This window comes from Seriola lalandi, unplaced genomic scaffold (assembly GCF_002814215.2).
Source record: "Seriola lalandi dorsalis isolate HSWRI2012SDOR001 ecotype SW California unplaced genomic scaffold, Sedor1 jcf7180002054866, whole genome shotgun sequence".
Lineage (NCBI taxonomy): Eukaryota > Metazoa > Chordata > Actinopteri > Carangiformes > Carangidae > Seriola > Seriola lalandi.
Window position 1 is genome coordinate 203,739 of NW_019525419.1, and position 12,700 is coordinate 216,438.

At 39.0% G+C, this 12,700-nt stretch overlaps 2 protein-coding genes and 1 non-coding gene across 3 annotated transcripts in view; 1 reads left to right on the forward strand and 2 right to left on the reverse strand.

Moving 5' to 3' along the window:
• The window catches only part of copb2 (COPI coat complex subunit beta 2), a 7,436-nt gene extending 3,063 nt beyond the window's left edge, over positions 1 to 4,373 (reverse strand). Inside the window, exons 1-13 of the mRNA XM_023428117.2 lie at positions 4,216 to 4,373; positions 3,628 to 3,765; positions 3,376 to 3,462; positions 2,930 to 3,056; positions 2,653 to 2,801; positions 2,310 to 2,456; positions 1,944 to 2,043; positions 1,685 to 1,827; positions 1,188 to 1,387; positions 933 to 1,043; positions 720 to 808; positions 529 to 635; positions 162 to 305 (exon numbers count right to left, since the gene is read on the reverse strand). Coding sequence (XP_023283885.1) covers positions 162 to 305; positions 529 to 635; positions 720 to 808; positions 933 to 1,043; positions 1,188 to 1,387; positions 1,685 to 1,827; positions 1,944 to 2,043; positions 2,310 to 2,456; positions 2,653 to 2,801; positions 2,930 to 3,056; positions 3,376 to 3,462; positions 3,628 to 3,765; positions 4,216 to 4,218 — 1,545 coding nt within the window. The 5' untranslated portion in view covers positions 4,219 to 4,373. The remainder of the gene's footprint in view (positions 1 to 161; positions 306 to 528; positions 636 to 719; positions 809 to 932; positions 1,044 to 1,187; positions 1,388 to 1,684; positions 1,828 to 1,943; positions 2,044 to 2,309; positions 2,457 to 2,652; positions 2,802 to 2,929; positions 3,057 to 3,375; positions 3,463 to 3,627; positions 3,766 to 4,215) is intronic.
• Positions 4,374 to 4,966: 593 nt separating this feature from the next.
• Positions 4,967 to 5,038, forward strand: trnap-agg (transfer RNA proline (anticodon AGG)). The gene has a single exon. It is a non-coding gene; the product is annotated as a tRNA-Pro (tRNA).
• A 4,082-nt stretch (positions 5,039 to 9,120) lies between these two features.
• rbp2b (retinol binding protein 2b, cellular) lies at positions 9,121 to 10,823 on the reverse strand. Its single transcript, XM_087179806.1, has 4 exons — positions 10,660 to 10,823; positions 10,084 to 10,262; positions 9,453 to 9,554; positions 9,121 to 9,258 (listed from the first exon to the last, which is right to left on the reverse strand). Exons 1-4 carry the CDS (start codon positions 10,730 to 10,732, stop codon positions 9,205 to 9,207), a joined length of 408 nt encoding a protein of 135 aa, XP_087035932.1. The 5' UTR covers positions 10,733 to 10,823; the 3' UTR covers positions 9,121 to 9,204.
• Between the last annotated feature and the right edge of the window lie 1,877 nt (positions 10,824 to 12,700).

The window sequence follows — 12,700 nt, forward strand, 5'->3', positions numbered from 1 at the left end:
TTAAAAAAAAAAAAAAAACCCCCCCCCCCCCCTTCTTCCTACATAAAGCATCAAGTTGAAGCTATACTAGACCAACAAGTATTTTTAGCACAGAGAGTAATAAAAATAAAAAAACACACTATTAACAAGGGATGTGTATACATCCACATCCTCACACCCACCTCGAAGGCATCTTCAATACCATCCTCTGTCACTCCTTCATTGTTCTCTTGGGAGGCTGCTACTTTATCTGCCAGGTAACGCAGAATGAAGAAGGACTCCTCTGTAGCAATGCAGACCAGCTCACCAGAGTCTGACCAGAAGATCTGGGCAAATGATGAAAAAGAAGAAGAAATGCATGTGTGAAGATGAGAATTATACAAAGAAAGTAAGTAACTAGCCAGTAAACCTAACAAATGGTTCATACACAGTGCTATTAAGGAGCAGGTCAAAGAAGCAAAACAAAAATTGTCAAGTGATTGTTTAGCTACCTGGTTACAAAAATTTTAATGTAGAGACCTGGAAATGAAAAGTAAGCCTGTGTCTTACATGTTTGGGCTGGATCTCAATGCGGCGGATCAGCTCTGTGTTCTCCCAGTCATAAAATGCCAGGCCATTTACTGATCTCACCCCAAGCAAGAAGCCTCCATAAATCCCTGCAATAAAAACAGGAATATATCCGGTGAAAAACTATCCTCTTCAAAAACCATAATCCCACTATACATCAGTGTTCACATTACCTTCAGCTCCAAAGTCAGGCTTAAAAGATTTCTTTTCTTTGAAATTTTTGAAGATTTTGACAACACTGTTGCTTTCTCTGATGGCATATCTGTAATTTAAACAAAAAAGTGTCAACATTAGCTTTCAATTCACTGGTACAGAGGTAAGGAGTAGGGACATATCTCTATCTCTCTACCTTCATTAAAATCACTCTTTTCAAACAACATACTTACTCAGAGGAATCATGTGCCCAGACAAACTCCTGCGCTGAACCAAAGCTCTTGTTCCTCAAAGCCATGGCAGTGTAGATGATATACTCTCCATCTCCGCACACTACGACGAACCTGGTGCACATAAAAGTGACACACATGAGTGACAGAGGTCCTCTGACAGAGATCATATTGTATATTCAGCACTACTGTGGCTACCGATGACAAATATTATGGTGCTTGTGTCTGCTTGTTTCTGAAAAGAATAAGTCTGTGTACCTTCCATTAGGGTTGTGCTGGATGGTTTGGGGGTAAATCTCACAGCTGCCCATGTCTTTGACAGCCAGTGGGAGCCGTTCTCCATCCTTGATTTCAGCATCACCCATGGCCTTCAAGTTGGCCTGCTGTATTTCACTGTGTTTGGCCCAGATGATTTTGCCATTAGTGTCCATAGACATGGCTGGCTCCTCACGACCCACCTACACAGCAGAGAGAGAAAGAGCAATGAGATAAGAGAAAGAAAACACATTTTGGTTTCATGTGTTTGATTATATGTACTTAGTTTTTGTACACTTGTTTTTTGCCCCTCCATTGTACCTCAATTACTAAATGTATTTTTCCTCTGTATTTAGCATTTTGTATGTGAAAATAAAGAAATTCAGCCAAAAGTTTAACTAATGTTGGTGTTCTTTAATCATGACTAGACACTTTTCATAGTGAGAGTTATTTACAATCAAAAGGATTTTTGAAGAAATAAATCTAACTCTTCTGCTCACCTTTATAATGATGCTGCCTTCGTCGTAGCCCAGTGCCACATTGTTGGAGCCCCTGAGGCCACACACACACCACACTCTCTCCATGCCGTAGTTCAGTGTACTCTCCAGACGGTAAGTGCTTGAGTGCCAGATACGCACCGTACCTACAGAGTGAGGAAGTAATGTTACATAAAACAAACATCATCGAGGGCATTAGAGAGATGTAGTGTGGTGGAGTTGATGTGTGTGCAGAGCGGGAACAAGTGGGATGCCTCCTCACCATCCTCTGATCCAGTGATGATGATGGGCAGCTCTGGGTGGAAGCTGACACAGGAGACATTCTGGGCATGGCCCTCCAGAGTCTGAACACAGGTCTTGTTCTACAACACAGAGGAAGACGGATGGAACATTCAGAAGCTGTAGCAAATTAACGAGGTACACATACACTCTCCCTACAAGTAGCAGCTCTTAGTACGCTAAAATCTTTTTGTTAAACATTAAGTAACAAAAGACTATCTTTCAGCAGGAAATTAGCGTATGCTATGCTTAAGAGCATATTAGTTCCATGTTAAGTGTTCTGTAGCTTACTCTAACCTTTCCATGAAAGAAGTGAATGAAAAGCATCAGTATCACAACATTTTCTAACCTGGTAGTCCCAGATCTTGACTTGGCGGTCATCAGCCCCTGAGATGAGATAGGGCTTGTCTCCTCCACTGTAGTAGTCAATACAATTGACTCCTTTCTCGTGGCCCTCCAAAGTGAAATTGGGAGACGAAGAGCCTAGCTGCCAAACCTGAAATAAGCCATTGGACATAACGCTAAATGTACTTTAAAAGACATTGTATTATATATGTGTAAGTAAAAAATTAGCTTACTCTATAGTTTCTGAAGAAGTTAAAGTACTAGACTTGGGTCTGGGTGTGAATACTTGTCCAATGAAAACATAAAATTAGCTGCATCAGAATTAAAAATAAGAAAATGGTTCCTACCTTAATCGTCCTGTCCAGGGAGGCACTGGCAAACTGATTGTTATCCTTGGGGTTGATGACAATCTGCATGACGTAGTGAGTGTGGCCCTCAAACACCTGGCTGCACGACCATTTCTTCTCCCAGTCCCATAGCTTGATCAACATATCATCTGCAAAGACACAGAAAGGTATTCGTGCATACTATAAATGCACTGTACTTGACAATATTGGTATAAAGTAACACTGGAGGAAAGTTCAGTACACCTCCAATTATGACATCATAAATTTTCTAGCGTACCACTGCTGGTGAGGATATAGGGCTGGGTTGGGTGCACAGCGATGCAACGGATGTAGTCAGAGTGGGCCTCAAACATGTGGACCCGCTCCAAGGTGTTGTAGTTGAACACACGGATCTGCATGTCATCCTGTGCAGGGAGAGAAAAAAAAAGTTTAAATATTACTGCATTAAATGAACTAACACAAAAGTATATAAAAAAAGAGTCTTTATAAATAAATGGTTGGTATATGCTATTCTAGTCTGACACAATGAGAAAAAACACATAGAAAGATAAGCAGACAGCTGAAGATATTACTGCACAAACAACTGCCCATACAAAACTTAAACCACACCAAATCAAACAAATTCAAACTCATGCTCTCTTTAAACTACTAGCTTGCTAGCTATTGGTGCTATAGTTGACTGCTGTCAGTGTCATAAACACACAATGAATGGATGTAACTCACCGCTCCTGTGATGACCCAGTTCTTCCTTGCCACAAACTTAGAAGCTCTGACAGGGAGGTCGCACACTTCAAAAGTCTTGACAAGCGTCTGGAAAAAAGAACATTACCAACTGGGTTAGGGTTTCGCACATTATCTTTTCCTTAATGTTTGTCAAGTCCATCTTTGACTATACAGTCATACAGACATTCAACCAAGGATCCTTTGCCATCAGTCTTTCCATATTACCCTGTATAAGTAGCCCACTGATCATACCTGTGTTTCATGGTTCCACACACAGACGCTGCCGTTGTACAGGCTGGCCAGCATCCATGGCTCCGTTGGGTGAAGGTCCACACTCTTTACTCTGTCTGACCTGGCTGTCAGCCTCCGCTTAATGTCCAGCCTCAGAGGCTGTAAAGACAGAGGACGTCAGTGTCTTTTCGGTCAATGTTCAAAGGTTTATTGTTAGTGGCTAATGATTTGGTAAAAAAACAAACACAAAACATAAAGACCCAGAATAGAAGGACTGGCAGTACAGCCATGGTCACCGCTAGTATTCCAATATTGAGCCTAATATATTTTTCTGTATTTCCAAAAATCCTTTAATATTACATCCTGCAGTAATTCATTCAACAACTTAATGAAAACAAATGCCGGGACATAAATAGCTCGCAAAACACAAATGTTATAAATGTTAATAGCCGTTAGCTACAAGCTAACTCAAGCTAGTTAGCCGCTAAGCTATTTACAAGAATGCATTATTTGACACTGTTTCACAGTCCTTTTTAGAATAAACGAGGGGAATAAGATCACATGTTCGGAAACAAAACATACTGGTAAAGTACTTTGAATGTCTCTTACCATGTTTTATCCCCGTGTTGTAGCAATAAGATGATAAATATGTTGCAGTCGGGGTCCAAATGTTGCGATTTCAGTGAAAGGGTACTAGACACTGACGTGGAACTTCCTGAAACCAAATCTCGCGTGAGTTGCGCTCTGGAAGTGGTGACGTGACATGAAAGTGGATCAGCTCATAGATGGAAATGTAGATGGCCTAAATGTCATTCTGCTTTTCATCTATAGTATTCAAAAGACAGGCTTTTTTGGCATGGATGCTGATTTACAAACACAAATTCACAGTGGTTTAACAACTATATTATACTTGTGAGTCAGTTGTTAAATAAAGAAGCACTACTGTATGACTACTCAGACAGTTGCACACTTTTTGCATTTCTCTGTTAGAGACTATTTGGATTATACCAACCAATCTTTTTTATTTTAAACTTACATCTGTCTGCTGATTACACATACCATTTAAATATAATTACATAAATAAATTCAATCCCAGCAGCAACATGTTATTGGAATAATTTTGTCAGTAATAAGGAAAAAGGTCTTTACCACAAAAATTCCTTCTTACAAATACACACACACACAAACACACACACACACTCACACAGTGTATGTGTGTGTTTACCCTCACTAGTCACTGCTGTGTTGAGAGGGTGCCATTTAAATAGATGAGAAGTAGACCCTAAGAGGCCACATCACCAGTTTGAAGGACGTAATCACAGAGTTTGTTGTAACAGAGAGACAGATGTGAACATCTGCCGGCTCGTTGGTCTAGGGGTATGATTCTCGCTTAGGGTGCGAGAGGTCCCGGGTTCAAATCCCGGACGAGCCCTGCTTTTAACCCATGAGGATTACAGAAATCTAAGCAAGTACTGTGCAGTTAATTTGGGAGAGAAATGGAAAACAAAATGCTGCAGTCTATGGGTTTAAAATTCAACAAAATGTATTCATCCTGTTAGTATAAATGAACACAGACAGAAAACATGAGACTGATGATGAGCGGAATTTAAAAAAAACCCAGGGAGTGGAAAAGAGAGTATGACTAATCCAAGTATACAAAGGATGCTAAGAAAGAGATGAGAGTTTTTCTACTTAACTGCCTTTATGTAGTCTGTTTCAAATGGATCTCATGAATGATCTGGTCTCGTCTGTACTGGACCACCATGAGATGATGTCCCATCAGTTTGTGCAGACAGCAAATAACTGACAAAAAATAAACAACTATAATTATCAAGTGAATGTGTTTGATGTGTTGCATAAAGTCAAAAGTTGCATATGTGGATGTCTCATCTGGCTCATCAGCAGTCCGATCTCACACTTACACCTTCATGTCATAAACATTCTGATCAAATCTTACTATACTGATATTGCCCATATGTTCTGTAAGTAGCAGTACTGAGGTAGTTATTTTGTTACAGCAGGGAATTCGTTTCTCTACTCTCTATTACTTTCTTGCTACTTTCTCTTACCTGTTAATTTCTGGTTATAGTAATTATACTACTGATCACTTTGGAGTTGGTAAGGTCACCACCTCAAGTGTATTTGCATACTGTATTTCAGATTTTGGGAAAAGAGTGTAAATAGAGCTGAAAAGATGAATTAATCAGTCAATAACATTTTGTAAGTCATTTTTAACATACATACACATGCAACAGCCTGTCTCAAGAAAGTACAGTTAGGATGATACAACAGGCTGATATGCCTGATGCCATTGTTTTGTGAAAAGGTTTAATGTAACTGCATGAAATCATTGAGTGTTTGACCATGTGTTTTGAATGTGATGCCAACTGCTTCTTTTGAAATGTTGGTTCTACACTGTAGATTCAATATTCGATACCTCTTTACCTCACACTCACACTAACACAATTATATCTAATGTGATGTCAGATTTTAATCCAGTATCCAGTGAGATTAACGGAGAGAGAATACGAAACATGCAAAACATTTGTCCAGGACAATATAATACAATCAAAACTAATACCATAGAAATACATTTTCTGTAGCTACTTTGCTAACAAATCCAGGGACTAAGTGGGTGAAAAAGACAATTCAAAGGTAGTATGCAGATTCTGTAAATGTGAAATACATGAAGTTTATGCTGGTCTTGTTCAGCCTGCCAGCACTGATAAACACAAAAGAAATGCAGCACCGTTTCATCAATGATGCCTACAGACATTGGATTCATGGTCTCAAAGCAAAACGAGACAAGACAGAGCAGTGAACTGAAGGTAGTGACCTACATAGCCTGTCACGATCCATTAGTTCTGTTAACCATCTCAGTGAATTAATTGGATCTACTTGTGATAAAGATATCAAAATGCACTGGACCAAATGCACAGCGTTAATCAACCATACAATTGCTCCATGCACGTTCAGAGAATTACAAAGGGATATTGAACATGCCCAGTACTCCCTTTGGACTGACAGTAGCACTGATATTATATCTGTCAAGCAAATGTGTGTGGTAATCTGCTACTTCATAATGACACTGAACAAAACTGTGTTCATCTTTTTGGGATTGATTAGCTTGGACGGTTAAACAGCAGATGCTGTTGCACGCATTGCTCTTCACCACTGTCAGTATGCAAAGATCTGCAGCCTCATCAATCCTGGTGAAATCTCTTTGATGCTTGTGCAGATACATAATGGCTTTCCATCCATGACTGCTATTTGCATATACTCAATCATAGGAGATGAACTGAAGCTTCACTATCAGCTAACCTAAGTCCACCAAAGACGTTATGTTATCAATCCTGCACCAGATGTACAGTGATCCTGTCAACAAACTGTACCCGCTGTTTATAATTCTATTTCTACAAGAATTCAACAGGCTCAACACGCTGTTCCAGTGGACAACAGTGTTATTACCTGTGGGTGCCATTAATTATGGGGTCACCTTCATGATGGCTCTGGAGGAGGCAAGAAGGGAGAGCCCAGCAGAGAATAACATGAAGAGCAGGTGCAGTGACTTGTTGATGTAAGTGCAACAGATACCGCCCACTAACATCCAGATATGGAAGTCTGACTGTGCTCGGTCCGACCATCAGTCTTTCACAAGAAAATCCACTGCTCACATCAGTCTCAATGCTGAAGCTCAAACAAGGAGGACAGTTAGGCAGAGGTGACTTTGGTTGCCGTGCTCCATTACAAAGACAGCGATGGAGACCAGACCTTCAAAGAACTTGCCCTCTTTGCTCTGTTGTTGATTGCAATGCTTCTGAGCAATGCTGACATAGAACAAGTGTTCTCCAGGGTGGGCCTGGTGCATCAGAGAGTTGAGAGACGGATGAAGACAGTGAAGATGAATTTTAATTAAGGTAAGTGCTGTTTCTGTGTCTTTATTATTAGTGATTAGCAAGAGAACAAGGCTAAATGTTATTGTTTAAGTTGACATTTACATTTACTCATTTGGCAGATGGTTTTATCCAAAGCAACTTCACAGTTTAACAAGTTTAAGGTGAAGACATGTTTTAAGATTAGGATGAGGTTATGTTTAGGTTAAGGTTAGGGTAAGGGTTAGGTTTAGGCAATAATAGTTAACGTTAAAGTAAGTCTCCAGGAAATGAATGTAGGTCAATCTTGTGTCATCTTAAATCATGGATACACAACTGTGTGTGTGTGTGTGTGTGTGTGTGTGTGTGTGTGTGTGTGTGTGTGTGTGTGTGTGTTACAGAGGAACAGAGCTGATAATAAGACAAGGAGTAAGACAAGATCGAGCCAGGGGATGCTCCAATGTTCCTCCAGACACATGCACTCTGAGTGATGAAGACAGTGAAGATGGATTTTTATTAAGGTTTGTGCTGTTACTGTGTTTTTTTTTCGTGCCAATTTATTTTATGCAACTTTTTGACTTTCATTTACATTAATTCATTTTACATTTCTCATTTTTTTGTTGGCCAGTTGGTTTTGTTTCACTTTAGCATAATATAGAATACTTTGTATTTGCTGTCCATGTCCATTTTTGAGTAAGTATAAATGTTGGCAAAAAAACTGAAGAATAAGGAGGATGTATGGTGTATTATGATAAAAGTTGTGTGTGTTAGCCATCACAGTCTAGTATAATCTAAATTATCAATCCAACATTGTTATCTAAATTATTTCTAATTATCCACCATTCCATTGCACCATGGTGTTACTGTATGATGACAATACTTTACATTTAGTACATGTAGCTCATGTTACTTTTAAGTAACATTTTGAATGCAGGACAATGTTTTGAGGTTTTTTTCATTTCATTTAATTTCATTATTACCACTTTTACGTAATGCTTCCTCAGTCAGGGAGGGAAGAGGGGTGGAAATGATTCAGATAATGTACTTAACCATCTACTGACTATTTTCCTTACACACAGTGCATATAAAAAACAAACAAGCACTTTGGACATCATATTCGGCACATGTTACAGCTTTACTTAAGATCATGTCATTTTAAATCATCTAGTTTGTGTATTGAGTTTGTTTAGCAGGATGCGGAGCATGTTCAACAACACAGAAAGTTGCATATAACTTAGATTTGGGATAAACTCTAGAGTTTCACTATTCTCATGTAATATGAGTTCAGAGGCTTAGATCCATTAATGTTATTGTATTATTAGACCTCACCTCCAGTATACCAACATATTTTTCCAGCAGATGGCGATATAAACATTGGTTTATAAAACTGACTTGGTAACAATAAGATTTGTGAAATGCAATATGTGACTTATTAAAACGTGAACACTATAACTCTTCTATATGATAATTTGTCTTTTGTGCAGAGATAAGATGTGCTTGGTATACGTTTGACTTCCTGGCAACCACCTTGTGTAAGGATATAATATCACTACCTCCTGTCCAAAGGTTACCTTACTTTTTCTGATGTTAAACACCTGAACTTAAAGTAACAGGTTCATCACTATTCATACATAACACAATATGTTGTCTGGAAAGCACCTTTATTTGTGTTGTTCATAAGACTTTGTTAACCGAGTAAATGAAAACTAAAACAAATATTTGCTTTCTATTCTTTTCTCTTGAACACCTGAAGACAAACTACATCTTCACATGTCAGCTCCTGTCAGTAGAGAAGAAAAATGAATCTGTTAATGTTATGTTGCATTAAAAGTGTCAACACTGTCATTATTGTAACATACAGAGCAATCATTTTCTGCTGTACAATACATCCCACTAATTCAAAACATTTCTTTTTAATCAGTTATCCCATGTCCCATTATCCCATTCACAGAAGTCGAGTTACTGTCAACCCACCAGGTAGAGTTTGTCTCCTTCGATCCAGTGTTTCCAGCCACGGTTGGCCTTCTCTCCTTTCTGGGTGCACACCAGCTTGTCCCCCTCCCAGGTCACCAGACTCTAGACAAAATGTAATGCATTCAACAATCTGACTTATTGTGAGAAGAAATTTCCCCTACAAGCGTGCCTGTGGCTAGAACTGCATGCTCCGACCTCTTACATGAATCTATTTTCACCTCTCATTTCCCATTTTCCTGATAATGAAAGAGGAATAGCTCAAAATGCCTGTAGACATCTGATCACCCAGCGGCAAGTCAATTTGTGCAGCAAGTGCTCTAATTTGGAAATGTCATTCAGCTTTAGATGTAAACAAGATATACTGGCCTCCTTTTCCCCTGGATTTTGAAATGACTGCATTTCATTGGCATCTAATGTAACCACACATCATCGCTGTTAAATTTTGTATCACCATCACATTTAGAACCGATGTTACACATACACCACAGATGAAATTACTCTATGGACACACTTAGATAACACAGTTGTCATTATTACATAGGCGACAAGGAAAATGGGAATTATCGCCTCATCAGATAAACTATCGCTGACTCTTGTCGCTTCAAGGACTCCGTACATGAGGTCAACCCACCTTGATGTTTCGATTGTCTAGTCCCTTGGTGTACTCATCGAACTCCACTCCTACAGTGAAGCCCAGCTCATAATTCCTGAAGGTGCTCAGTGTTTTGAAGTCAAACTTGTCTCCATCCTGGACAACCACTTTGGTCTGAGACAGGGAGATGGCGATTTTCCTTGTAGCAAAGTCAATATCTGGGCACAGAATATAGAGACTTAAGTGCATAAATTATATTTTATTATATTTTAACATGAACTTAAGTATTACTTATATAGTATTAAGTATACATAATGTTCTTCTGGGAACTGCAGCTATGTTTATAATCAAAAAATAATGTAGTTGACTAAGACTGATTCTTCAATGTGAATAATTCTAGGAATTCCAATTATAGTGGTACTCAACAAGAATCTGTAGTGAAATCACTGCAAAAATAGTTTTTCATGAAGTCCAAGATCGATCAGAACATAACACACAACATGATTTAGTTACTTCTCCAACCTGTCACATCACCCGTGTAACACTACTACTCCTACCACGTAACTAAAACATCACAGCCCTGAATTAAACATATTAAAATTAAAAATTTCTTACTTAATACTTTCAAATATTCCTCAAATTTGTCATTGGTTTCCAGTATCCATTTCCCACTGAAGTCTGCAGGCATGGTGGCAGCTGCTTAACACTGTTGTGTGTAGACTTTAGACAGTGAGTGGAGGGGGAAGGTGCAGGGTCTCCCCCTGCTTTTATTCTAGTCAGGGGCATGAGGGCAGAGAACTATTGATAAGTGAGTTTATAGCTCAAATGGGATTGGCAGGGGCAGTTCTTTTGGAGGGGGAGGATCCACCCTTTTCTGTCTGTCTTAACACACTCTTTGGGGGAGGTTACTCCCCACCCACACACAAACATGCACTTAACACCATCCTTTCTCTCCCTTGTACCTTTACCCATTACACATGCAGACAGTACTGTGGTGGTTAGTGTTCAATGTACAGACAGAATAACATCTGCCAACAGTGAGTCTTTATTTGATCTTTTTCTGTGGCAAACTAGAATTGAACTTTGAGCACAAAGGTTAATAAAGTTCAGTCTCGCAGTGAAAAAAAATCAGCATTTTTGATTAATTTTTAAATGAAAATTAATGGTTGAGTACATTTTTTTAAAAGGGTAAATTATATATATATTTTAATATAGTCTATATAAAATACTCTTTTTTTTTATTATAATTTGTCAGGTTAATTCTTTGAATTACATCTGCTCTTTATCCCTAATTGAAAAATCCTGAATCCAGAAAAGTTCAAAGTAATAATTCTTAAGATTTTCATCATGTCAAATCCAATTTTAATGATATTTATGGCAGGCATTTATTCTGCTATACTAATTAAATGTGTTAGTGGTATGCATTATCAGTGGTGGAGTCCAGCTAAATGGCACACACATGCAACAACGGATTCACAGGAAACTAATGCAGCTGCTCTGAGCATTTCAAACCTTTAGTGGTCGATAAATAAATAATTTCAAATGAAACTTGTAAATTGTCTTTTCGTCACCAGCAGTAACCACAGGTGTTGCCGAATCAAACTACTACTGGACACAAGATGTCACTGAAAGTGTATGTGGACTGAGCATCTTCTCCTGCACAGAGCTGTTCGTCTGTCGATCAAAATGAGCATCGAGCAACACACTTTCAGCAGTACAACCCACAAATTCAGCAGAAATGTTTTATTGAGAAAAAATGTAAATGTAGATTTTACTCTGGCATCAGACTCTGTTTGGACCCCTCCCTGACAGCATAATTTTTTGAACCAGCTAAAGGAAGAGCAGGGAGAGATCAATAACAACCCCCTGGGGAACTATAAATAAACAGAGGCCGCAGGTAGAAGCCGGCGTGGTGGCGGGTAGTGAATGCACAAGAAGCAGCAGGAGGCAAAACAGCAGGGTGAGCACCAGCAGCAGCAGCAGCAGCAGCAGCAGCAGCAATGAATGAGCAAGTGAGTTAGACCGCTTATATAGACTGAAATGGCAATGAACAAAATGAGCTGACAGATTAACTGATTCAGAGCACAGCGTGGCTCGAGTTGTCTGGTTGAAGCTCCGCAGGCTTCACTTCTTCACTTTTGAAATTCCTAAGTAGAGGCCCTCAGATTCCTCATGCATGTCTTGAAAGGCATTTTCAGATAAAAGGAGCCAAATTTCAGTAAATAAGAACGGTTCATTTCAGGGGTTTGTGTGGTTGTATTACAGGAGGTGGACCTGCCAACCAAAACAATTTACAATTTAACAATTTATTTATTTAACACAAGGTTTAACTACTCAGAAAGACACAAATGACATTGTTGAGCACTGTTTCATTTATTGATTGATGATTCCTTTTACTATCAATTGCACAGTCCCAAAGGATTTGGGAAGTATATATATATACACACACATCATATCTGAAATCCAATGTCAAGACTGAGCATCAGTTGCCAAGAAGCTTGTGGTCCTTAACCAAACTCATATCGTTGTTTTCCAGTCACAACAATTATTCAGAGAACTAAAAAGGGATTAACCCTTTGAAGGTGTTATGTAACTGTTCTCTTCACTGCGTCCATAACTTTTCCACTGGTCACTTCAGTGTGTTGTGTTATCAGTC

Bases quoted from the DNA above. Each gene is read 5' to 3' on its own strand.
- rbp2b (XM_087179806.1), bottom strand. From the start codon at position 10,732: ATGCCTGCAGACTTCAGTGGGAAATGGATACTGGAAACCAATGACAAA. The intron at 10,263-10,659 runs GTAAGAAATTTT...TTCTGTGCCCAG, and splicing joins GGAATATTTGAAAGTATTAA to ATATTGACTTTGCTACAAGG. The intron at 9,555-10,083 runs GTGGGTTGACCT...CATTTTGTCTAG, and splicing joins TAGACAATCGAAACATCAAG to AGTCTGGTGACCTGGGAGGG.